We start from the raw sequence: 23,120 nt of genomic DNA, 5'->3' as shown, positions 1-23,120 counted from the left end.
ATAAACATGGTGCATTTGCGCAAATTGTTAGAAAATAGGTATGGTTATAACATAAAGTGAACACATGAGTACTTACATGTTAAATGTCGAAGTAATAGTATTTCAGCTTTATATACTAATGTGCCCCTAAACAGCCATAAAAACAAGCATAGATTAGCTTTTAATGGTGCTCTAAAAAAGTATACACGTTTAATATTATTAACATAATATATAGAATAGATTATAGACTGAGAGAAAAACTCAATTTGTATTCATAAAGCATGAATATTTTTTATTGCGCTTCACAGTTTATGATCCTGCATTGGGCAGGCTTTGGAATGTATCTTATGGGAGGCGTCGGGATGCTCATTAAGGACTACAATGAAGCTGTCCTTGTAGCTGGCGCGGCAAGTATAAAAATTTAATAAATGAAAACTTTAGAATAAGAATTAGCACTGTATAACTTCATCAAGCAATTCCTGTAGTATCAAATTAACCACTATAGCCCTTGTCGCTCTCTGCTATAATGAACATTTTGATCACACATTAGGGAAGCTAACAAGATGCAAGCGTAGACTAATTTTAGTTGTTGAACTAGTAAGGAAATAAAATACTTGAAAAATAACACAGTCTAAAAATGCTCTATTAAGAAACACGCATATCGGTTATCTGTGATTCTGAAAGCGGTGCAACCCAGTCTCGCTGTTTATATAAAAGTGAATGCAGGTGATTCTGGGGCACAACATTTTTGAAAAAGAATCAGCTTCCCCAATCGATGACAATAAACAAAAACTATTCGATAACGAAGAGGGCCTAAGAATGGTCTGTTTAGGCACCTATTGCCTTTAATTTATAGCACAATTTGGCTGAAATGAACAGTCGTAATAGGCATAAACTAAAAGAGAAGAAAATAAAAAAAATCAATCGGCATAATAATATGTTTCGTTTGTAAGCTAATTTTTCTCAGTAGTGACGCAACAAAAAATAGTGTTCGAAGATTTGTTTCTCAGACGACAAGTAAATGGTTGGATACCCATGCTCAAGGTCATCCCTTATACACCAATATTATGAATCCAAGAGGGGTATTTGAAAGGAGATGATTAGTAGATACATGTCTCGTGCACTCTTAATACCTTAAGTTTCAAAAACATCATCGTACACCGACTACTTAAATAGCCTGTACAGAACCATAAGGTAACTAATTCTGCTTTGAAGTAAAATTACGCAGCCACTGCTGGTTGTTGGTTAGACAACAGGAGTTGGCTACGGCAAGCCATATAGTTAAGCTGTATGTAGAATGTAACCAGCACAAAAAATGCAACTCAAGGTTTGCGTCTATTAACTTTCGACCTTTTCATTGCTAAATTTTATGGTCTTTTCATCTATAATAAAAATTAATTAAATACTCAGTGTTTACTATGTTTCAGGCGATGTGTTTGGTTGCAGCAGCATGTCACGTTATGCATGTGATGTTAGCTCAAAGGGGGCGAGTATGATAAAAATCACCTGTACACAGGTCGAAGATCGAAGTCTAGAAGGGTTACGACATTCGCAGTTTCTTCTCAACGTTAGCTCTAAATGGTTTCAGATCACCAGTTTTTTAACAATGTGATAAACACGTATCATGCAGTTAGATCAATGAACTGGTGAAATTGGTATTTTTTCACTAAAGATTCCACCTACGTTATGGTTTGCCATTTAAGTTGCTACGTAAAAACGCTTTATCAGTCATTGCGTGTGATGTGAACATTAAACGCCTTTTAAACAATTTTAATTTTTTTAGTTAATATAGGACTCTCGTATTACTTTGAATACATTGTTTTTTTTCTAATGAAAATGCATATAGCGATATCATAGCCTATACCCACCTATCCTTCTCCCTTATGATAAGAAAAACAGTTCAGGAGCATTTTTTACTATCTATTCAAGTAGTGCCAGTCTTGTCGCAACTTAGGAGACTAGATTTCTGAATCTTACTACAGTTCAGCAACAAAAAAGAACTTATGTAAATATGCCAAGCTATACCAGCTGCACACATTAAACATCATATTGTTACGCGTACTATTTCAGTTCCCACATTTGGAAAACTCTACTACTCTACTAAAAAACCACGCATTAGTATTTATCTTCAAACGGTCAGCCGCCTTTAGACGTTAATGATACTCGAAGAGTCAAACCATTATATCACGTACGTGTACCCTATACTTGACTGCCATAAGTTAAACATAAGCCTAATAATAATTGTAATAAAGAACGAATATTCAATCTGTCAACGAACTATAACTTATTTATTATTCGCTTCATCGAGCACAAGTACTCTTAGTTCCAATGAAGACCTGTAACAAAAAAGAACCAAAAACAATTCAACGAAATACAAATTTATTACGTAAAAGAGTAGAAGGGTTAAATTCCTAAAGAAAAGGTTACAAACAGAACGAAACGGGATTAGACGCATCAGTTTCGAATTTCTGACTTGCTGCGCATGAAATCATTTCGTTAATACAACTAATGTCTAATGCATTTAAGATAACATTTAACTTCAAGACATCGTTATTTAAATAGTTACATATTTGCGGTATTAAAAAACATAAGATCTTATCTTTAATAAATCAGTATACTAACTCGTTTATTTGCTTTTCAACTGTACATTCGCTTCTTGCAGTTCCTCCTCTGTTTTTCTTCAATAAATTTTAGCGATATTCGTCGAGTAGAACACTTGCTTCATGGAACACATGTGCGTTTCTGTGTGGCCGTGTTCACATTTCGGTATATGTTTTTCTTTTATATATTTTATATTTATACGATAGTCAAAATTCGAATTGACCATGGAGCTGCCGTGTAAGACCCCTCGCCTTCATTAAAACAAAGGCTAGTTCAGTATAAACTGATTTGCGCATTCGAAGGCAAATCTTCACAGAAGCATCCACTGTAATGATGCCACATTACAATCATCATCGAACAAAACCCATTGCCTTTTCCATTCCCAATTTTTCAGCATCTTCTGATTCACTTAACTCCTTTAAAAGGATGCACAATAACACTCGCTCCACAACGTTTGTCGCGGCAACGCGCGCCTGTTTTTACTTCATTTCTATAATAATGCTTCTCTATAAGTATTCAAAAATTATAAGGTATTAATGTGCTCAATGATTCTCAAAATACTCATTACAAATATTGCTATGAATCTCAGCGATCTAGCCTACAGTTATCGTATATATATATATCGTAGCATAAGCTTCTTAAAGAAACGTTTTTAGGTCATTAAATCGAACGCAATTGAACATTTCCGCCCCGATTTTTTTTAAAAACCACAAAAACAACACAGAACTGATCCCTCTTTAGTTCGAATTCCTAAGGGTTGGTATTTTATCCACATATACTTGTTGAACTAAGCGTATGTCAATAAATAATTTGAGATGCGATTTAGAAGCGCAAGTATTTTGATCCGCGGATCTTGTAGTTTTTCAAAAATCAACGAGACGAAACGGTTAGCCTAGATCCCCAAGCATATATCTATTCAGCCCGTATTATGTACATATAGGGGCACACTGAAAACGAAACCTCGATATCGGCTTTATTTGTAACTTCACTTTGCCCCTCGCTTTTCTTGATAAAATATGCTTACGGAACTTAGTACACTTTTATTCTTCTGCCCTATCTGTGCAGTTGACGTCAACGTGCGTGGCTGTTTTGGTTTTTTTTCATTTAGCTGACACGCTGCAGCAAGTTACCTTGTTAAATTACACCATTTGCCTTTCACAATACGTTGTGCACACTATGACCTGAAATATTCAAAAAACTATATTAATTTTTTATTTGTTTTTAATTTATTTAATTTTACTTGATTGTTTTTTTACTTATTTGTACTACTACTATACTATATTTGTTTACTTATTAATTTTTATTATTATTATTATGTTTGTTTACATTTTTCTATTTTAATTTGTGTATATATTTTCCTTGTAATATTTTTTCGTTTTTATTTATTATTATTAGCTATTATTTTATCATGTTATTAATTTCGAAAAAAAACGTCTATAGGTGCGCCTCCATTCAATACGACGAAAACAAATATTTTGGGAAGGACTTTCAGCGTATAGCTAATACTATTATTTGAAAAAAAAACACGTAGATCTCCTATACTTCTTTCTTGGTTGGTAGATACCTTTTTGCCAAAATAGAAACGGACCCGTAAAATGCCAAAGCCACTAATGTCGCCTTCTGTAAGCACGTAGCTTCACGTAGTAAGGAGTCCATTTTCCTATGATCCTTGAGCTCTGGCCTCACACGCAACGATCTTCAGACGCTCCGCTCGAGCTAATTCCTGACCCTCGCGGAACTCAACGTCTTTCATGACAAAAGTCCACACGTTATCGCAGAATCGATACGACACCAGGTGGCCCGCCTGAAACGAAGCACGCCGTATTTATGCAATGTATTAGAATGACGCAATCTTCTGCTAGGTTCCGAACCGAAGGTTCATCCAAGCTTTCCGTTCCGTCAAAAAACCAATGTAAATTTAGAATTCACTTACGTTTGAAGTAGTAAAATTATACACAAATACTCTGTTCTAGACAGGGATTCTGCTTTACAGCAGGATCGCATTGACAACAAATACTAACGGATGTACCTATACTTTTACGTGTCTTTATTATACCATCATTATGATCACAAGGACCAGATACAAACATCTTTGATATATAGGTGATAGTCTTTTCTTCAGGCTGTCAACACATACATGTTAGCTATGTAATGAATGTTTCAGTTTTTTAGTTAGCATGTATGCTTTCCTGGAAAATCATCCAAGGAATTAAAAACAGCTAATTCGTAATACTAAAACATGTGCCATATCGACCACACTGAATAAGCAAATATTGCTACGAAGACCACATTACGCTTTAGTAGCCGAAACCTAATAATGCTAAGATACATGTTTTACCTTAGACTACTTTTCGTCTCATAGCAATGTATAATATATCTGGGATATGATATGGGCAATGTGTAGCACGGTGTTAATAAGGATAATGATGTGTCAAAACATACCCCTTGAAAATCCTCGCGATAGGTTCTAAGCGTAGACAAATCACATTAAATAGGGACAAATTAGGTGGCCAAAAACGTACCCGCTGTTAACTATACGAGTCAGATTGCAACGCCAATTTTGTATTTACTTTAATTCATGGTGGGATATTTTACCTTGAAAGACAATCGGCTGCGTACGCGATTGGCAAGGGCATGGTTGATCGCCCTATCAAACTCTTGTAGAACACGCAATGCTAAACCTTCCGGAATAACGGCCGAACCTAATAGCTCGTCCAATGCTTCCTGAAGGCAATTTCCTAAAGTTGTATTACGGTAGAGTTGGTAACTCATTTTTGTCTCGACTGGGATGAGATACTTGTTGTTTGCTTATGAGGGGCCAGTTAGTGGTCTTGAATTTGTACTGCAATCGTACTTCCCAGTCTAAACTATCGATGACCGAAATGATTCGATGACGTGACGAAAACTTTGTGCGACGACCGCCCGGCCCTTGCTTGTTGAGGATGAGAAACCTCCACTGTTTTCTACTTTTTTTCACACGTTTTTTTTTCACATAAAGTCATCCGAAATAGGCGTAGCTAGAATCTAAAAAATAAGCTGTCACACGGCAACAGCAATACGTGACACGGATAGGCAGTCACTGAGGAGGCGCTTTACAATCACATATGATCGCCAGCTCCGAATTCGAAAGATGACTCTTCAAAAGGAGACGATTCTAACGACACTATACCACAACCACTACTACAACTGTCCAACAACCAGTTGTTGTTAGTTGATCGCCATAAGTTGTTTCTTCGCTCCAAAAGCAAACAGCTAACTGCTGTTAGAAGCAGCTAACGCTGATTAGAATCAGCTGTTGTCGGCTGCTATCTAAGCGAGGATAGGGGAAAGGGACAAGAGCTAGGCGCAGGTCTGCTTCGAACTTTTGGCGCCACTCCAAATCCGCTGTGAGAATGTATAATTAACAGATATGTCAACGCTTCATTGGACCCTGTCGCGAATTTTACACATTTTATTCAACGTTTAAATCGATCAAGGCTTTAAAGAATCGTATAAATAGTCTGCAGTGAAGTTTCAGGTACTGTTATCTAACTTTAGTTTATCCTACATGAACATATGAAATTTCGTGAAACTGAACTAGTCAGACTTATTTTAAGCTTCTAATCGAAGCTAAAAAGTCTAAAAAATCGAAGGAAGAAACAAACTAGATAAATGAGGGCAATTCATAAAAAATAATCTCTAAAATTAAAAAGATATATTTTTCAAGACCGGCACTAAACCATATTTGTACTGTGTGGCAACCGAAATGGTATAACGACCATGTTTTGTTGGCGAAATTACTGGCAGTCAATGAAACGAATCTTCTTAAACGAGAAACGCTTTTTACGCATTAACTTTAATTTTTTAAAGTAGGAATAAGTAAAATATCCGAAGTATTGAGATAATAAAGAGGGCTAATAAAGAAAATGCTGCTATTGCAGCCCTAACCGAAGAGCAAATAGTAGGAGCATTGTATGTATTTTTCATTTCAAGCTGACAAATTCTATTAATTAACTTGGCTATTAAGGATCGAATATACTTATGGCAATCAGAGCTCTCAACAGTATTACCAGGTGGAACTTTTACTGTTCATGTTTAAACCATTAATCGGACCTTTCACAGGATGTGACTTCTCCATGAAGACTGTTTTCTTAGGCCTTTCATCAACACTTAGTTTAGACCAAAACGATATTCTAGAATATTCAATATTCTCATATATTGCTTTAGCCGCCCGTAGGTTTTTATTAAATTATACGTCTCGGAAAAATCGTAATTCTTTTTGTCCAGCGATTTTCATTTGAAATGTCTGCAGATTCGAGACTACTATATAATACAGGATAGTTTGTCCGTGCGTAACCTCTCCTTGGAAATGTCATTCATTTCGAATTCATTAGAGCGCTTGACGACGACCTCCTTTTTTCGTGGTTGTCAATGTCGTAAAACGCTAACTAGTTCCTGAGCTCTATGTTGGTGGAATTCTTGATCGCATTTTTGTCGACCTGGACGAATTCAAGAAAGCCTAGCTTAAGCTTCCGATTACAGCGACTACGGCAGACACGTGTGACATGGCAGCAACGTTTTTCCTTCTAAAGATAACAGACATAAGGGATGAGTCAAGCGTGGTGTCAGTACGCAGTCGGCCAGACAATCAGTTAGTCAATGAGCCTATATTTGAGCGTTTTTAGAGCTTTAACTCACTGCTTAACAAACTTAACCGGATAAATCGTCACGGAGATTGGTAATTGTCTGTCTCTAGATCCTCATATGTACCATTTGAATAGCGCTTTACTGCCTGGTGAACCTTGGCCGGATTACTATCCATGCAATTGAGGTAACGTTAAAGCGAAAGATGAATTCCCCTGAGCTCTTGAGTAGTTACCTTGTCTAATTAAGAGATAATTAGGTTATTTAGAAGAAATTAACGTGCACGTTGTTTAGGGCATAGTTTAGGCATTATACATGTATTTAGCTGTTAGCCTAGCATGGTTGTAAGATCTATTGTACATATAACACATTAAAATTGTTCATGTATATAGAAGATAGGTCGATCCAGTTTTTACAATGAAGACTTCTCAATGGCTGTGGCTTCGCATATCTGCCCTCATTGTGTATCCTTGCAAGAACAAACACCAACAGACTTATCACTCGTTTGGCGGTAAATTTTATAGCTAAAGATACATTGGTGGTCTGCTCATTAATACTTCATCAGAATATGATTGAGAAACATAGACAAACCTGCCACACCATGGAAATAGTGGAATCGGCAATGAATAGACGATAGTCACCTTGTTTTCCGCTACCGAATTTTCGGCAGGAAGCTGCATGTTGAATTAGTCTATTTATTTATTTAAAGTGCTAGAACAGGCAATTTCTAAAAAATATAAGAAAACCTGGGAAAAATTAGGAATTTGATGATTGTCCATATATATATATATATATATATATATATATATACATATATTAAAGTCTTATTTTAAAAAATATAAAGTCATATATAGTCCGTATATATATAAAAGTCCGATATTCGAAAGCATGCTCCCGTATAGCCAAAGCTGGATTTTCCTGGTTTGAATACTTTTTAATCTATATTACGCGGTTCTAGATTGCCTGTTTTTCACAATGCACCAGGTTTAGGATGTTACTGATCTGCCATTGAAGAAAGTGTTTATCTATTTTTGATTTTAAAGACGGCATGTTCTTCATGGTTAATGCACATTTCTTGGAAGCATCATATCCAATAAGCGTACTGTCACACTGGTTCAAATCTCAGCGTCGGCAAAAATTACCAGGTAATAACAATCAGGAATATATAATGCGAAGAAGTAATAACAAACGTATTATCAGAACGGTTAATAGTTGCTTGTATGTTATTATCATGCCGTTTCATGGCTTTGTTGGGAAAAGGCCAGCTAATTCTAGCTATATTTACTGCCATTAGACTTTTAGTGGAATAAATCTTTGGTGCTGTACCTAATAGCAGGTGATTCTGAGGAGTTGTGAACATAAAATAAAAGCTCAGTAACGCTGACAAAAAAAGGTTCATTTTCGGCGTTTGCCAGTTGTAAGAGTCCTTTGAGAAAGAGAGAATCAGTATTTAGTTAAAATTTTATTAGCCTATAAGGACTTTGCTGCTCACAAAGTGTGACACGTAAGTCCTAAAATATTTATTATTATTTACCCTTTAGAAGATAAGCAATTATAATCAAGAAGTATTTAGAGTAAAATATACCTAATTCGAATTGTTACAATCGATATTACATACTTACCAGTCATTTGCCGAGTGATAAAAGAACACCATTCGAAATGTCGAGAATAAAAGACCGCTACCAGACATGGCGTTAACATTGCAGCATTCTAGGATTTTGCCGCGTAGATACCAAGTAATTTCTAGATAGAGTGTATTTTACATAAAAAATCTCCAGCCAATGTTCCAAAATAGTTTCTATTCTCGCATTGATACGACATTGTAGCAAAGCATAGCAAAGCTACTACGGAACCAGGCGGTAACTGAAGCTTGTAACCATAACCCCCGACATCCCACGCAGCGTTGGGGTCGTAAAGTGCGAAATTTCCTGTTCTGCCAAATTTCTTACCATACGGCATTGCACGTACCATACTGGGTGCCAGCCGTATGCTTTGGGTAGCCGTTTATGTGGTAATTCAATATCGATGTCAAACCTAAACTGTAACTGTTTCTGTAACTGGGCCATATTTTGTTTTAGAAAGTAATTTAGGTGGAAATTTGCGCGTTTCCTTGTCACTTGGAACTACTCAGTGATATACTAAAGTTATGACGTCTTAACTTAATAAATATGTAATAGATAAAGAACGGACATGTATATATAATACTGTCTTCAGTCAGATCCTTGACGCTGTTGATGACCATGATTCACGTGCTTGTAAAGAATGTCCGTATAATTGCTTAGCTTCACTGGTCATTTCTCCTAATTATGGTAACTATCGTTATCTTGCAACAAATGTGAACTCGGCAATCTGAACGTTAGTTTTTGGTACAACCAATTAAAGACAAAAAATTGATCTACACTGTACGGCGTGCAATGTTAATATTTATTGGAAGTTCTTTAACCTATATTAAAATATTTTTTGATACTGCAACGTGCAATGTGCGTTTTACGTCAGACAGTGCCCCGTGAAGCTACAGCTGGCGTGGACGTTCCCATCTAATAGAACGGGTCTTTTGTTGTTCGGTCTAATAGCGTATACGTGTGCAATCAGCACCTAATAATAAATAATAATAAAATAATAAAAGAATAACAAAATTATTTGTTTTCGAGAAGAAGTTGTATCTGACTGAAAAACGTCGACGTTTCGCCGGATACGTTGTAGTACATACGAAGCGCCTACGTACGAAAAGCCGTAGGCCCCTCTGCATAAAAGCGCAGGGAGACTTCACGTATAATCATTATGTGCTTAACAGAGAGCTTCTAATTTCGAGAAGGGCGTGTCCCATATTTCACTATGGATGATTAAGTACAATTTCGCCCTTTATAGACCATTAACGAAATGACGTTATTTTCACATATGCGATAGACTAACATACTAGAGAGCTATTTTTCACCAACACACGATTCTTATTTAAAGTCATCTGTCAGAATTTCTAATTATGATGAACTTTCAGTATTACCTGTTATTGCGTCGCTGTTAACGGTTTTTGTTCCATATAGATCAAATATTATTAAACATATCAACAACACGTATGAAAAAAAAACGTTTTGCTGGTTGGAGCTTGATCTATAACTTGATGTACTTTGTTTAACAGAAATCTTTGCTTTTGTAGGGAAAGTAGTAGAAACAGCTAATGGACGATACGCGTCTGATATCCTACTGACTAAGAAAGCTCAAGAAATCACAATAGGTAAAAAATAAAAATCCAACAACAGTAGAAATGGCACCGTCAATCCGTACGCCTAGTTTAAAGACCATAGATCGCATTTCCCTAAACTAGATGTTTGGCCACCCAGGCCGTGTCGATGCGGTAAATGTCAATTCTGTGAATTCGTATCGATTATATAACAGTATATAAACGTTGCCAAATATATAAAAGTTTTTTGTTGTTACATTTCGTATACGTAACTAAAGCGTATGAGTCAACGTAAACGCTATTGAATAGTTACAAATATGAGTATGTGAGTAAATTTTACTGTAATAACGAGTGTACAAGAAAAAGAATCGCTATAATAATCCAGGGTTACTTGAATTTTATGGACTATGTAAGTATAGCAAATATCTATCTAGGACTGAATTATACAAATCGTTACTTGTCAGGCGTAAGGGTGGGGCAAAAACTTGGTCACATACCCTAGCGCATCTTTTTGATAGATGCGACAACCGTACTGTTATTCTAGAGGCTATGGTTTCAGAAAGAATTAGATTTTTGGTAACGGGGACAACCATTTCGGAACTTGCTCAATTAAGAATCAATCATGAATAAAGCTGGCAACAAATATGAGAGTTTGGAATTATTCACCTCTATCAGGAACATTTGTTCAATTTTTACAAATATTCATGATGAAAATCACATATCATTGCAAGTGACCTTTTTTTCTTATAAATCGAAATAGCGTATATATATATATATATATATAAGCTAATCGATATTCTATTTTTCGTGAGTTGTGTTTCTACTGAGAGCATTACTTGCATTAAGACTCAACAATGGCCAGGGAAGATCACAGATATATTTTGTAGTAAAGCTCGGAACAGAATACCTTGAATAAATATTAAATCTTTGAAACATGGTTTTTGTAGTTCTTTCTTCGGCTACCTACACGTCAGCTTTTCTGCACTCCCTCATGCCAACCCCGCAAATTCCGCATCTTTGAACAGATGACTTTTAATGGCAATAACGACAATGAGGGGAAGTGAGAGGTTGTGTCAAAAATTTCTCAGTAGGTATCGTTTGTCTTTATGCTAAAATTACTGGTAGATGGAAAAGTTATTTCTGTATCGTATATAGATTTTTTTTTTTGTGGAAAAGGGGAAAAATTGAAATCGAGAAATTTTTTTTATATACGGATACAATTTTAGAATTTATTATGCTTTGCAAACTGCATTATTAGTCTACGTTTTTAAATCTCATCTTTTTGGCCTTATTAGATGTATATTAAAGAGCTACGGTTGTATCAAAAGCCCTAACCTTGGTTATGTTAACGTTTTAAACAAATTTTTGGACCTGTTTCGAAAATTTGCCGGAGATATTTTGCCTTATCCTAACAAGTATTAAGCGAATTCAAAACGGATAAATACACAACCCGAAATTGACAACTAAAACCTTAGGCCCTTTTGGGAATCTGTATTCAATACACACTCAAGAAAAAACAGGGGAACATTTTTTGCTACTGTTCATAAGTTTCGTCATAAGTTTCATAAGTCAGAAGTTGTAGAACCCTTACATCTGCTCAGGAGGTCTAATAGGGGGTAGGTTTGTCTATGAAAACAGTGGCAAAAGATAGGGATGTGACATAACATATTGAGGCATGAAATTGGGCGTATTTAAGCAAGCTTCTAAGAACGTCACATTCAAGATGTTTGTAGGAATTAAACAACGTGAAATAAAAAAAGGTTCAGTAATTCAATAAAGTGATAGTGCGAAACCAGCTGAATGGAGACAATTTAGACCTGATGCTTTGATTGATAACGCAAAGACAGTAAGTCAAATTTCGTATGCATGTTTACCAAAAACTATCATGGGCCAAAAGTACAGCAGCTATTTATGTAAGTACCTCTAAGTCCGAAGTACCTCTAAGTCTTCAAATCTTTCGTTCCAACGGCTGATGGCTGACAATTGCAAAAACAACTGTTAGTCTAAAGCTCGCTAAATATTTTTGAAGAAGCCTTGTGCTAATATGGTAGTTTCCTTTGGCACAAGACCTTTTTTTTTTGCTTGGGCTATAAGTTTTTCCGTGCTTCTATGGAACTATTTAAGTACAATACAATGTTGATTGCCGATTAATCTAATGACACGGCCGAACCAGAAGTTGTCGCAATATTGATTTCTTGACTGCACGAAGTCGGCAAGCTAAAGCGTGTGACATATCGTAGCACATTATCTTACTCAGGTGAAACTAATAAGGTCCTCAACTACGATCCATGTTAATATTATTAATGTTTTATCATCGGACATTACCCGTGTAGTATGGGTTCTTCTATACAAGCAGCTAAGTTCGGTTACATCCAAAAAACGAGGCTGTAAGGGAATATATTGTGACCCAGCCTGAAGGGAAGTTTATTATATTCGGTTGTAAGATTGTAAAGCTACATTTCAACGAGTTTTTTAGCGACAGGAACTTCTAGCTTAGCGGTATCATCTTTATGGCCATCTAGACGAAAACTTCTTTTTTTGTTCTATATGTAAGAGGGAGAAAAAGTTAGACATTAAATCCGCGGGGTGGTACGTTCGAATTGGGGAAAACTTTGCCACAAACTATTGCTGGTCGCCTTGGGCTTTAGTCCAAAATGTGAAAGCTATGCTCACATAATAAGAAATGACGGTTTGAGGGCGAAAAGGAGATATATCGAGTGTACGACAATGTAAGGTACCCAACCAATCAGCAAACATTATTAATAAAATCAAAGTAAATACAATATATTGCCCTAGTACATAAATTTATATGTATTCTTGGGGACCTCAACAATGGTGTTTCCATTTCATCCTCGTAATTTCGCGCCCTTCGGAGAAACGACACTTGCGCTAGAACGACGTCTGATTTTACAAAGCCATTGTGATCAAAGAACGCCAACATATACCGCACTTCTAAAGTTCAACTGAGTCTTTGATGGTCCTGTAGTGTGCGGCAAAGTTTGATATCCCTGTGAGAGACTAGCTAATGTTTTTTAAGCTAAGCTGTCCACTTTTCGAGTTTCGACAGAGCTAAAACGTTGTTAGAATTCGGCGAACAACGTAACCGCTTACGTGGCCCTTGCTAAAGCGGTTTTTGTATGATTTAGTTGGTATAGTAACGCTTTTTGCGAACAGATGGTCGTCAGCCATCTAAATACCTTGCTTATTTCAATTGTGCTTTGATTTATGATCCGCTAAATTAAACGTTCCAGTGATTTTTTAACGAGCGCCGGAATCCGTGATTTCGATTTGTTTCATTAAACCATATGACATTGGCTCTACACTGTGAACCTCCAAAAAGATCTCATATTCTTTATTACACCAGCTCAAGTTTCCCTTGAAGGAATAGGTTTTACAACTTTTTCAAAACACAATAATATTTACTGCACATCTGTGAATTTACAGGCGTCGATTATTTATAGGTACTTTACACATCAGCTAAACAGCAGCCGACTATTGAAGCAGGGTAAGATGACTAAGTTTTAGACAGTGGATCCCTGAGGTTTATGCTGTCTAAACCCTGGCTGAGTGACAGTACAGGGAGCCTTAGTACTAGAAATGGACAGATCGAATCGAAGCTTTTATCTTTAATAGATAGCCAACTATGTCACTCCGTCACCAAGCGGATATTCTTTCACTTGGGAATAAGCGAATGAGAGCCTGTAATGCTGTGAAAATGAGATGTCATTGGAGACGAAACACCATAGCGTTTTATGACCCCGTTTAGGCGCATATCAATAGCTTATTAAAAGTCTCTGTCAACAACAGAAAAAGTAGGTTAGCTTCAGTATCGTATGCCACAGAACCGGATTTCATCCTATTAGTTTATGTGAAAGCGTTCGGAAGGTTTACCCTAAAAGGGAAAGATTACAAAAATTGGAACCGATGAAACAAAGATGTCGGTACTGGTTGTCGCAGTGCCAAATTTCAGATAGATGTGTAATATTATACGGATTTACGAAAAAGATGGTTTAAAGCTGACATTACAGACTCTTGAAAACCGACGAACTCTTGTTGGCTGAATAGACAGTCATTCTTTAAAGTATCATAACGATGTCATCCTATTTGATGTAATAAGTAATTTCTAAACGATATTCCTAACAAAATGTATCCGAAAAATGTGTAAAAGAATCTATCAGGTCAAGACCCCTCCAAAGTAAACCACTCAGTAGCAAGATAGCTTGGAAGGACCTATTTGCTCTTGAGGACTATTCTGTTATTAGACTAGTAACTTGGGTTTATTTTCTTAGGTATTGGTAAAATGAGAGCAAGCCATGAAGGTCTGATAAGATCTGCATGGGCTTTGGTGCATATATGGAGACTTCAACCGCTGCAAACGTTTGACGACAGAAAGCTGTTATTTAGATTTCAGAACGAGTAAAGTTTGTCGTATAATTAGTCAGTAATGCGTACGCACGGGATCATCACTTAAATGACCGGATTTTTTTTAACTAGTTATTAATTAATTGAAAACCAAGTTCCTAAGGCGCATCCTATCCTATAGGCGTGTATTCCAAGCCAATGCTCACCAAGGGTATAGACGCGCCGGTCTTACTATCGCTTTTAATAATTAATTCACGCTGGTCAGGCACGCTATATTGATCATCTTGTACACTTCCAACATCTGTTCCGATTTGTTGAGAGGAAGCCACAGAAACAATTCTTACTTCCAAATGATGTCATGTTACGCATATCGGATAGCATGACGTGGGCTTAGCCGTTAAATTCCTAAACAAACCTACACTGTCGGGAACTGAATCTCGCCTATGATGGTCGCTGACGTATGGATCCGTTAACTGCGTTTCCAAAAAATGTAACAAACTTTTGGAGTGCATGACTTGATTGATAACGTTTACGCACGAATCAGATAAATTCATTAACTCGTCCAAGTATTCCGTGGATTTTAAGGGAATCATGAGCTCAAGTATATACATTACGATTGGTTCGAAAAGTTACGTAATTTAGCATTGCGTTAACGAAAACTACCTCTGCTACAAATACCGTTACTTGACTTTTGTTCCAGAACAATAATCTATAATAATCTTATTCGGATTCAAATGGTAAGTTGAAACGGAAATGAAACTAACGTTAAAAATGTCAAGCATGAAAATTGAAAGAAAGCCATTGTACTTTCTCTCCGAATCCACGGTTATCAATTAAAACTTCAAAATTGACAGCTTTAGAAACTAGCTTAAAACGCCAGGTCTTTCTCTCATCTCTCACAAAAATCGTTATTTACTCAATCCTGTAAGGATTGCTTTTTAGACTTTTTTCATACTTGCTTAATAAATGATGTGACTTATGAAGTGTTGCGTTTTGATAAATGGTCACAAAGGCTTCGCGTCTGCTTAAATAATCTCATATCTGAGTGGGTCCGAAAAGGATTAGCAGAAAAATTACCATGCATTTCTGCTAGACTGTGCAGGATCTCACATTCTAGCACCGTATAAAGTGCATTTGTATCTGGCTAATTTTTTGTCAAGTGGCTGAATTAAACGCCACCTCAGTCTGAAGAAGTTTTTCAACCTTTCTTGCCCAGAAAACCATTCCAGTGCAAATACCGCTTACTTTATCGAAACACCCAAACAACGTAAAGTGTTAGAAGAGATCTTACTTCTAATATTTATTTTTATATTTATTACCAGTAAAAGAGATATGGCCTTAAAGAAAAATTAGAAACTACTCTTCGATATTTAGGGTTATCAACAGGCATCTCCATAAACTACATTTTCTTTTGTGATAAAGTGCTGGACAGCTTCAGGCCAAGTTTGCTAATATGATTTTATGTAATAAATGATAATGAACGAAATAAATGGTTTAAATGCACTATTATAGTTAAGCATCACCTATACAGTTTCTAGGTTTTTTCCAGACGTAAAAATAATAGAGACTTAGCCAAATGAACAATGATTCTGACAATGAGAACAACAATCATCATTCGTCAATTAATATTAATGTACTCTAACCGTCTTTCACAGCATCATTTCCGTAATGAAGGCCATGTATGTTGTCCGCAACGTTTGGGACAGCAAATAAGGCCCACAGTGTAAAACAAATCCTTCCATGAATAACAAGCGGTAAGCTAATACTAATCAAGTAAATCAAAAAAGTGCCTTTATGTAGTTTTGGGCTCGGTCAGACAGGTCATCTTCTATTTTTTATTTAGGCTACGCTTATGTGATGGAGAGATATGAATCAGGCAAAATAAACGGATTTATTTGATCATAATGGGAATTCTACCATAAGCAGAGCAAGACACATAAGTGACTTATGAATACGACAGAGACCCGTAATTTTTCTAACCCCCTAATTTGATTATTTGACGATACTTTTTACGATTTGGTTTTGTAGAGCAAGACACTTGTCCCCTCCGCCTATTGGCTTAGAATGCTGTAAGTTCTTAAATTTTCCGTCGTTTTTCTTGTACCATTAAAGCTCTATATTTTTTATATAAATAAAATATATATAAATAAATAAAATAAATATATAAAGAATATATTTTCTGTTCTAAGTGAGTTTCTTGACACGTATGGTGTAATATGATGGAACCGCATTTTCGAATTCCCACGCACATGTAGGACACTGATTACGAATGAGAAGTTCTGACACTCAGGGAATATCCACACTGTATTTTTCTTGTTATATAGATCTGATATTGTATCTATATCTTGTTCATCCGTTTGACGAGGGCACAACGTCTGGATGCCGTGGTGCTATGTCGTAAATGCTAGACTTAAAATAAATCATCCGCATTTATCAAGAATGGAAACTGATTTTGAGGTCTCTTCTAATTTTCCTCGTTACGTCATGATTTCAATGCTTTCTCTGCCAGTTTAACCAGATGTGTCCATTCCCTACAGAATAAAAAGGACAAATTTGAAATGTTCAGGATAATAAAGAAAAGAACATTCAGAATCCAGAGTAGATAAAACCTCAGTTTTATATACTTCGGGTTCAATGAACTCCCTCAGATGTTTTAATTAATTTCGAATATTATAGTTGAGTACAGAAGATATAGTCGAAATATTTAAATGTAGACCGATTACTCTAAAGCTCACGTGCCAAGCCAATCATTTTGCTTTTCTATGGAATATAAGCTACAGGTGAGCATCTTGTCACCCAGGGTTCGAGCTTGTGCCAACGCATCATACTATTTTAACAGGGCCACACTAAAAAAAGGTCTCCTTATCTAACAAGAATATAGTTAGTGTACTGTTTAGTCAGTGCAAACTGCATGTCGATGACGGCATTTTCGCACCACCCTCAACTAAGTACTCGTCTAGTGGAGAGGGCAATGTTGGAGCGTTGTTGTTCGCTCACTGGACACAACGGAGCTCAGAGACGTTGAGAAAGCACACAAGCAGCCGAATGCCATAGCCTGCATGTCTGTGTCTGGATGAGTTTGTATATGGGTCTATGGCTAACTAGATGTATGTCTTTCCGCCGGTGTTCGGATGTGACGCTGGCTACATATTGACGACGGCGTGGATGGGGTGAGAGTCATGAGACCACTTCGGAAATCCCGTCATCTCCTTGTTTTCCTCTTCCTTTTCGGTGCATTGTTGGCAGCAGCATCTTCAGTTCGAATCTCGTGCTGCGCACTTCATTGAACTCCTGAAAAGGTGCTCCACTGGGTCTAACGATGGTGGAAGAAATTTACCTCGTTTCACTATATCTTTACGGTTATGCCATAGTGTTGATCGGAGATTAACAGATCTACCTTAGCGTACAAATTGAAAAACGAAACTAGCGCCAGGTGCTTAACTATACCCCGAACAGTGCTAATAGACATAAAATAAGCGGACGGCATAACAGGGCCGATAGCAGCGCTAATGCCATATCACCACCTGGAACAACACCAATAACTTTAACTAGATGTAGCCGTTACCGTACAATAACATCGGTCATGTTCCCAGAGCTAACCTTAGTTCCGTTATCTGCATCATAATCATCACCAGGATTTAGCCAGAGGCAGTAGAGGGCCAATAAGCTGCTTCACAGCAGAGCCCCGAGCACTCACAACAACAACAACTGAACTTCATAGGATAGAGAACGAATAGGAGGAGATCGGTTCTGTGGTGGCCAAACGCAGATCCATTTGTTTCTCGATAGTATTATATTACTGGGTGGCGTAAATGTAGATAGTGCTGCTTTAGGCAGAGGCATGTCGGTCGACTGCGTCGTTCTTCTTAGGTAACGACATAGCGTGGCTGGTGTCACCATTGCTTATAGTTTGCATAGGTTAATGACAGCTGACCAAGGCGTTGAGAACAAAATCAGATTGGTTCAGCTTTCCTATCCTTCCTTGACGTCGACAACGCCGTCTTCGTTCACAAAGAGGCTCACCGGGCTAACGAACGCTACTGGATTCGACTACAGAAGAAGCTGGAGGCTGCATAAAGCAGGCCAGGCATGGGCCAGCACAGTGACGCTAAGTGACTACTGCCAATTCGCCGCTATCGGTGATGCAGGCTGCAAAGAAAAATACATAAAAGCATAAAAGCGCAGAATAAGCGGAATTACGCAACAGCGAATAATGCGGCATAAAACACACATATACCGTAAAGCTAATAGTGGAAGTGCAGTAGCTAGCTATATAGGCAATATGTAGTTTGTCTGTACCCATTTCCGTTGAACTTTGATGGCTCACTGATTTCAGAACTGAAACTCTTCGATGGCACTTCGGATTAGGCCAAGTCATAAATGCATACGAAAATTGCACGTGTACAGTCAAAGAAAATGTTCTGGGAGTTCAGATCTCATTCTGCTACATGATCTGTAGCTTGAATGATTTCTAGCTACGTGCAATCTATCTACTATAAATTCGGAGTCTCTTTTCATCAATAGACGCCGTTCCCTCTTCTTTCGTCTCCACTGGACGCTCCATACTCCTTCTAGAGAAGCTCAAACACGCTCATCGCCCGCCAAGACGACCAAACACCCACCCAACCGGCTTAGAAACGAAGGCTTTACCCAGCGATTCTCAATGCGCTACCTCCATAGACGGCGTCGTCCACTCACTCCACGGAACCAACGAACGAACCACAGCTACGACGACGTCCCACAGACTCAGACTCTCCTTCCCAAACACAGACACACACATCCAGTCGCTGACGTCCATGCAGCAGACTCCCATACTTACCCGCGCGCAGTCCACCACACGGCGCCGACCGAACACGCATTCAGACCTTATGGGCAGCATAGGGTGCTCACAGTCGACCTAACCAAAGTTCTAGGTAGGAGCACTTACACACTCACAGAATCCAACGTTCCGCCCTTTCTCAACTGGCGGCGGCGGCGATTGCCGCTGTCGGAGGAGAATCAACGGCAGCAGCAGCAGTTTACCCCTCTCCCACCAGCAGCGGCAGCATTGGCGGCGGAAAATCCATAGAGCGGAGCGGTGAAGCTGCCATCCAGCAGACGGGGGAACCAGGTATCCAACACTCAGTTGTAGTAGTGCTTCAATACGAGCAGTAGCTGCTGTTGCTGGAGATATCAGATTCGGCAAACGACGCCGCCCAACGCCGCCGCAGAAATACTGAGCTAACCGTTTGCTGTTCCTCGACGACGTCTCCCTTTTCGTCCGCGAGTAGTAGTGCAGTGTGGTAACTTCGTGCGTGCTGTGCTGATTGCCATTGTGTCCATTTGGCATACGACTAACTAACTTCTTGTTATTAACGGCTAATAACAGGAGAGTGGTCATTTTAGCCTTTTCGTCTCGTCGTTGACAAGAGAACGTAAGTTATCAAAAAACTCAAATAACAAAACCACAACTCAGCTATGCCGGGTTGTTGAACAATAACAATACAGTTTGATACCATTGATTAGGTAACAAGGCAGTTTTCTTGTTGATACAGTCTATAGGCGATACGAATTAATCCAGAATGAGAAGATTTAGCGATACATGCACGTATCGGTCATGGATTTTTAAATATGTACGCTGTTTTCAGAAACCATAACCAATTTAAAAAGGTGCAATTGAATTTCGATTCAATACTGTTGCTTTATTTTAGTGACTGATGCCTGTTCGCATTTGACGAATTGCCGTGTTCTCCGTCGTCACGGCGAATCTTGGAAGTGGGTGGTGCTTTTTGCTGAATATCGGCCATGTTTATTTATGTCCGATTAGACCTCCTAGCAAAATAGAAATGTACATCTTATCATAAGTGCTATATATAAACAAGATAACAATCAAACCTATGTTAAACAAAAATGAGACCATATCAAATATCCATTCATTTGAATCAGTCGTAATTCTGGGGTATCCCCCGAATTCTCTATAATTTTACAAACTAGTTCGGTGTTTTTCTCTTCCGATTCGAGTCAGTGTCGGCTAATCCCATTCACGATTTTTCGTCATCTCCTTATTCTCGAGGCGTCCAGCGTACGCAACTATTATTCATTATCGTCGAGTTATCTTCCCCAGCGCTTCCGGCCGCTTTTGTGTACTACTGTTCTCTGGTAAAATTGTGTACCATGGTACAGCTTTCAGGCTTCTTTCACGTATAATCTCAACGAGGCCAAGTCTATATTAAGGAGCTGTTGAACTCTCATTATGGGGCAGTGCAATCGCGGCCAAGGTAACGCAAACGCTCCGTGGAAAAGACCCGTACTTCATTTCGTATGGCTTCCCGCTGCTGTTTGGTTCCTATTTCTACCGAAAGGACGAGTCTGCGGGAAAAAGTAACCGACTCACTTTTCGTGTTCATCCGCCGTCAGGCCGTTCGTATCCTGGGTGGGGTGGTGCTATGGGTGTCATAGTTGTCTGTTGGCCTGTACAGACAGGCCTGCTGGTGCTGCTGCTGCTGCTGTTGTTGGTGTTGCTACTGGTCATATTTAGACTCTCTGTCTGCTTGAATGTACGTGTTTAGGTGAGGATACGCTCGACAACTGCGCATCTGTTCTTTCTGATCGTGCGATTTCGCGTGAATGTGTCACTATTGATTACTTAGTTATATCATCTCTACATTATCGTACCTGATAATGAAAGGCCAAACAGAACCGCCTATAATTTCATTAGGCAAACATTCTGCAGCAACAGAAAATGACAGAGAAATACAACGGACAGCGTATCGTCTTTCCTATCGGAGCAATCGTCTAAAACAATAGCCGAGAAGTCGTCTGCATAGCTACCAAAGTGAAGTGACAAGTAAATGGCGGGCCAAAGCTGTGAGGCCGGAGTTTATGCTTTCGCTCATTCATAGATCTACACAATCTTAGATCACTGCCAGCGGCTGCCGCTTTATTGGCAAGATGGCAGTGGTAGTTGACATTTAATGGATCCGCTATTGCTGCTTTGAGCAACTCTTGTTGCGCTGTGTTTCATTGAAGATGGACCGACGCCCTATAACTTAAAGTTCAGATGACGTCGAGACGTAAACGCTATTCTGAGAACGACAATTCGGCCTGCCAAATTTCACGACAGAATAATATGAATGGATAGTCTGTTAGTCATGTACGGCAGGTAGAAGGGGATGCTGAAAACTGAGGGGGCGTAGCCACTTAAATCATTCCAATAGAATCGAGCATCCGTTATAAAAATATACGTTGCATTTAAAATAACGCCGAAACAAATCTATGCGTACAAGCCCCAGCCGCATTCTATTGAGTTTTAATTGACAGCGAGTGCACTACTGGAGATGCAATGAAGATAGATAGGGTTGAGAACGGAGAACTTGGAAGACGTCTCAAATTTTTTCTAACTAAAAAATGAAGCAGATATGTTTTTCAGGTGAATTATCAATTCAGATCCAAACGTCTGTCCTGGTCACGCAGTGCCAGCGTTGGGGCCGGTAGTAACGCTTATTTTCAAATAGGTTTGTGATTACTATTGAGAAGTTGCTCAAAAAAAATCGTTGGAATTGAGTTCACCTTAATTGTAATTGTATAGTACACGCCTTATATTAAACGATGTCCTATGGGCCTTATTGTTTGTGCAGATTTCTATCATGAGAAGCATGCTTTTATAGATATAGCTTATTTTCTAAAAAAAAAAAAACTCGAGCTGAATTCGTTAATCGCATGAAGTGATTTATCAGTCATGAAAGGCCCATATTTGGACTAGACTTGTTCGAAATAGTGGTAGGATGAAGGAACAATGGTTGCGACAAACTTGAAATGCCTGGAGCACATATGAAGGGTGATAATTGCCGTATTATATATGCCACTATGTGTGTATGCAATTTTTCGTAGAAAAAACCATCGTCACACAGTATTTTCCTAGAGCAGACTTAAAGCTTTTGCAGTTAGCCGTTATATGTTATTATGATTGAGCTTATGCTCTCGACGGAAGGGGTCAGTTCGCTAATTGTCATCTTTCAGACCGTTAGACAAATCAGCGCTTTAGTGTATTAGAGTTTCAAGTACAAGGATTTTTGCTAAATTCAACTATATCATTAATTAATCTATTTATATTATAAAGTTTATTTCAAATATATGTAATATATACATGTATATAATGGTGGCAAAAACATAGGTCTCTAATAATAGATCCGGACCTTTGTAATGGAACCAAGTAAAAAGGCTGAATCATATAATCGACATACGGTTAGAGTAACTTTATTATTACGTCGCTAATGACGTTTAACACTTGCAACGCTAGCAAACGTCTGGGCAACGAAGCGATATTTATCATCAAAGATCAAATAAGCTACTTTATATGCAAGCACACGAGAATTATGACCGTGATTATTATCGTTAT

At 38.1% G+C, this 23,120-nt stretch overlaps 3 protein-coding genes and 2 long non-coding RNA genes across 9 annotated transcripts in view; 2 read left to right on the top strand and 3 right to left on the bottom strand.

Moving 5' to 3' along the window:
• LOC111263569 (uncharacterized) overlaps window positions 1–2,256 on the top strand; it is a 19,676-nt gene extending 17,420 nt beyond the window's left edge. For all 4 annotated transcript variants that reach the window (XM_022838751.1, XM_022838752.2, XM_022838750.2 and 1 more), the window contains 2 exons: window positions 288–386; window positions 1,407–2,256. In XM_022838751.1, the coding sequence (XP_022694486.1) occupies window positions 288–386; window positions 1,407–1,475 (168 nt within the window). In that variant the 3' untranslated portion in view covers window positions 1,476–2,256. The remainder of the gene's footprint in view (window positions 1–287; window positions 387–1,406) is intronic.
• Window positions 2,240–5,878, bottom strand: TfIIA-S (general transcription factor IIA subunit 2). 2 transcript variants are annotated; one of them, XM_086969702.1, is made up of 3 exons: window positions 5,176–5,878; window positions 4,169–4,384; window positions 2,240–3,761 (listed from the first exon to the last, which is right to left on the bottom strand). In XM_086969702.1, exons 1-2 carry the CDS (start codon window positions 5,350–5,352, stop codon window positions 4,241–4,243), a joined length of 321 nt encoding a protein of 106 aa, XP_086825828.1. In that variant the 5' UTR covers window positions 5,353–5,878; the 3' UTR covers window positions 2,240–3,761; window positions 4,169–4,240. The 2 variants fall into 2 exon arrangements, with proteins under 2 accessions (XP_086825828.1, XP_086825827.1); XM_086969701.1 differs by having other exon boundaries at window positions 4,145–4,384; window positions 5,176–5,876.
• An 11,151-nt stretch (window positions 5,879–17,029) lies between these two features.
• LOC111263568 (uncharacterized) lies at window positions 17,030–19,691 on the bottom strand. The gene is made up of 2 exons (XR_002682295.2): window positions 19,563–19,691; window positions 17,030–18,892 (listed from the first exon to the last, which is right to left on the bottom strand). It is a non-coding gene; the product is annotated as an uncharacterized LOC111263568 (long non-coding RNA).
• Window positions 19,692–19,873: 182 nt separating this feature from the next.
• The window catches only part of cib (thymosin beta cib), a 39,471-nt gene continuing 36,224 nt past the window's right edge, over window positions 19,874–23,120 (top strand). The window contains exon 1 of the mRNA XM_022838746.2: window positions 19,874–20,157. The gene's annotated coding sequence lies outside the window, so the exon portion shown is untranslated. The remainder of the gene's footprint in view (window positions 20,158–23,120) is intronic.
• On the bottom strand, window positions 20,399–22,734 carry LOC111263566 (uncharacterized). The gene is made up of 2 exons (XR_002682293.2): window positions 21,117–22,734; window positions 20,399–20,554 (listed from the first exon to the last, which is right to left on the bottom strand). It is a non-coding gene; the product is annotated as an uncharacterized LOC111263566 (long non-coding RNA).

Source organism: Varroa jacobsoni, unplaced genomic scaffold (genome assembly GCF_002532875.2).
Source record: "Varroa jacobsoni isolate VJ856 unplaced genomic scaffold, vjacob_1.0 scaffold_774, whole genome shotgun sequence".
Lineage (NCBI taxonomy): Eukaryota > Metazoa > Arthropoda > Arachnida > Mesostigmata > Varroidae > Varroa > Varroa jacobsoni.
This window is presented reverse-complemented; position numbering and strand designations above follow the sequence as displayed.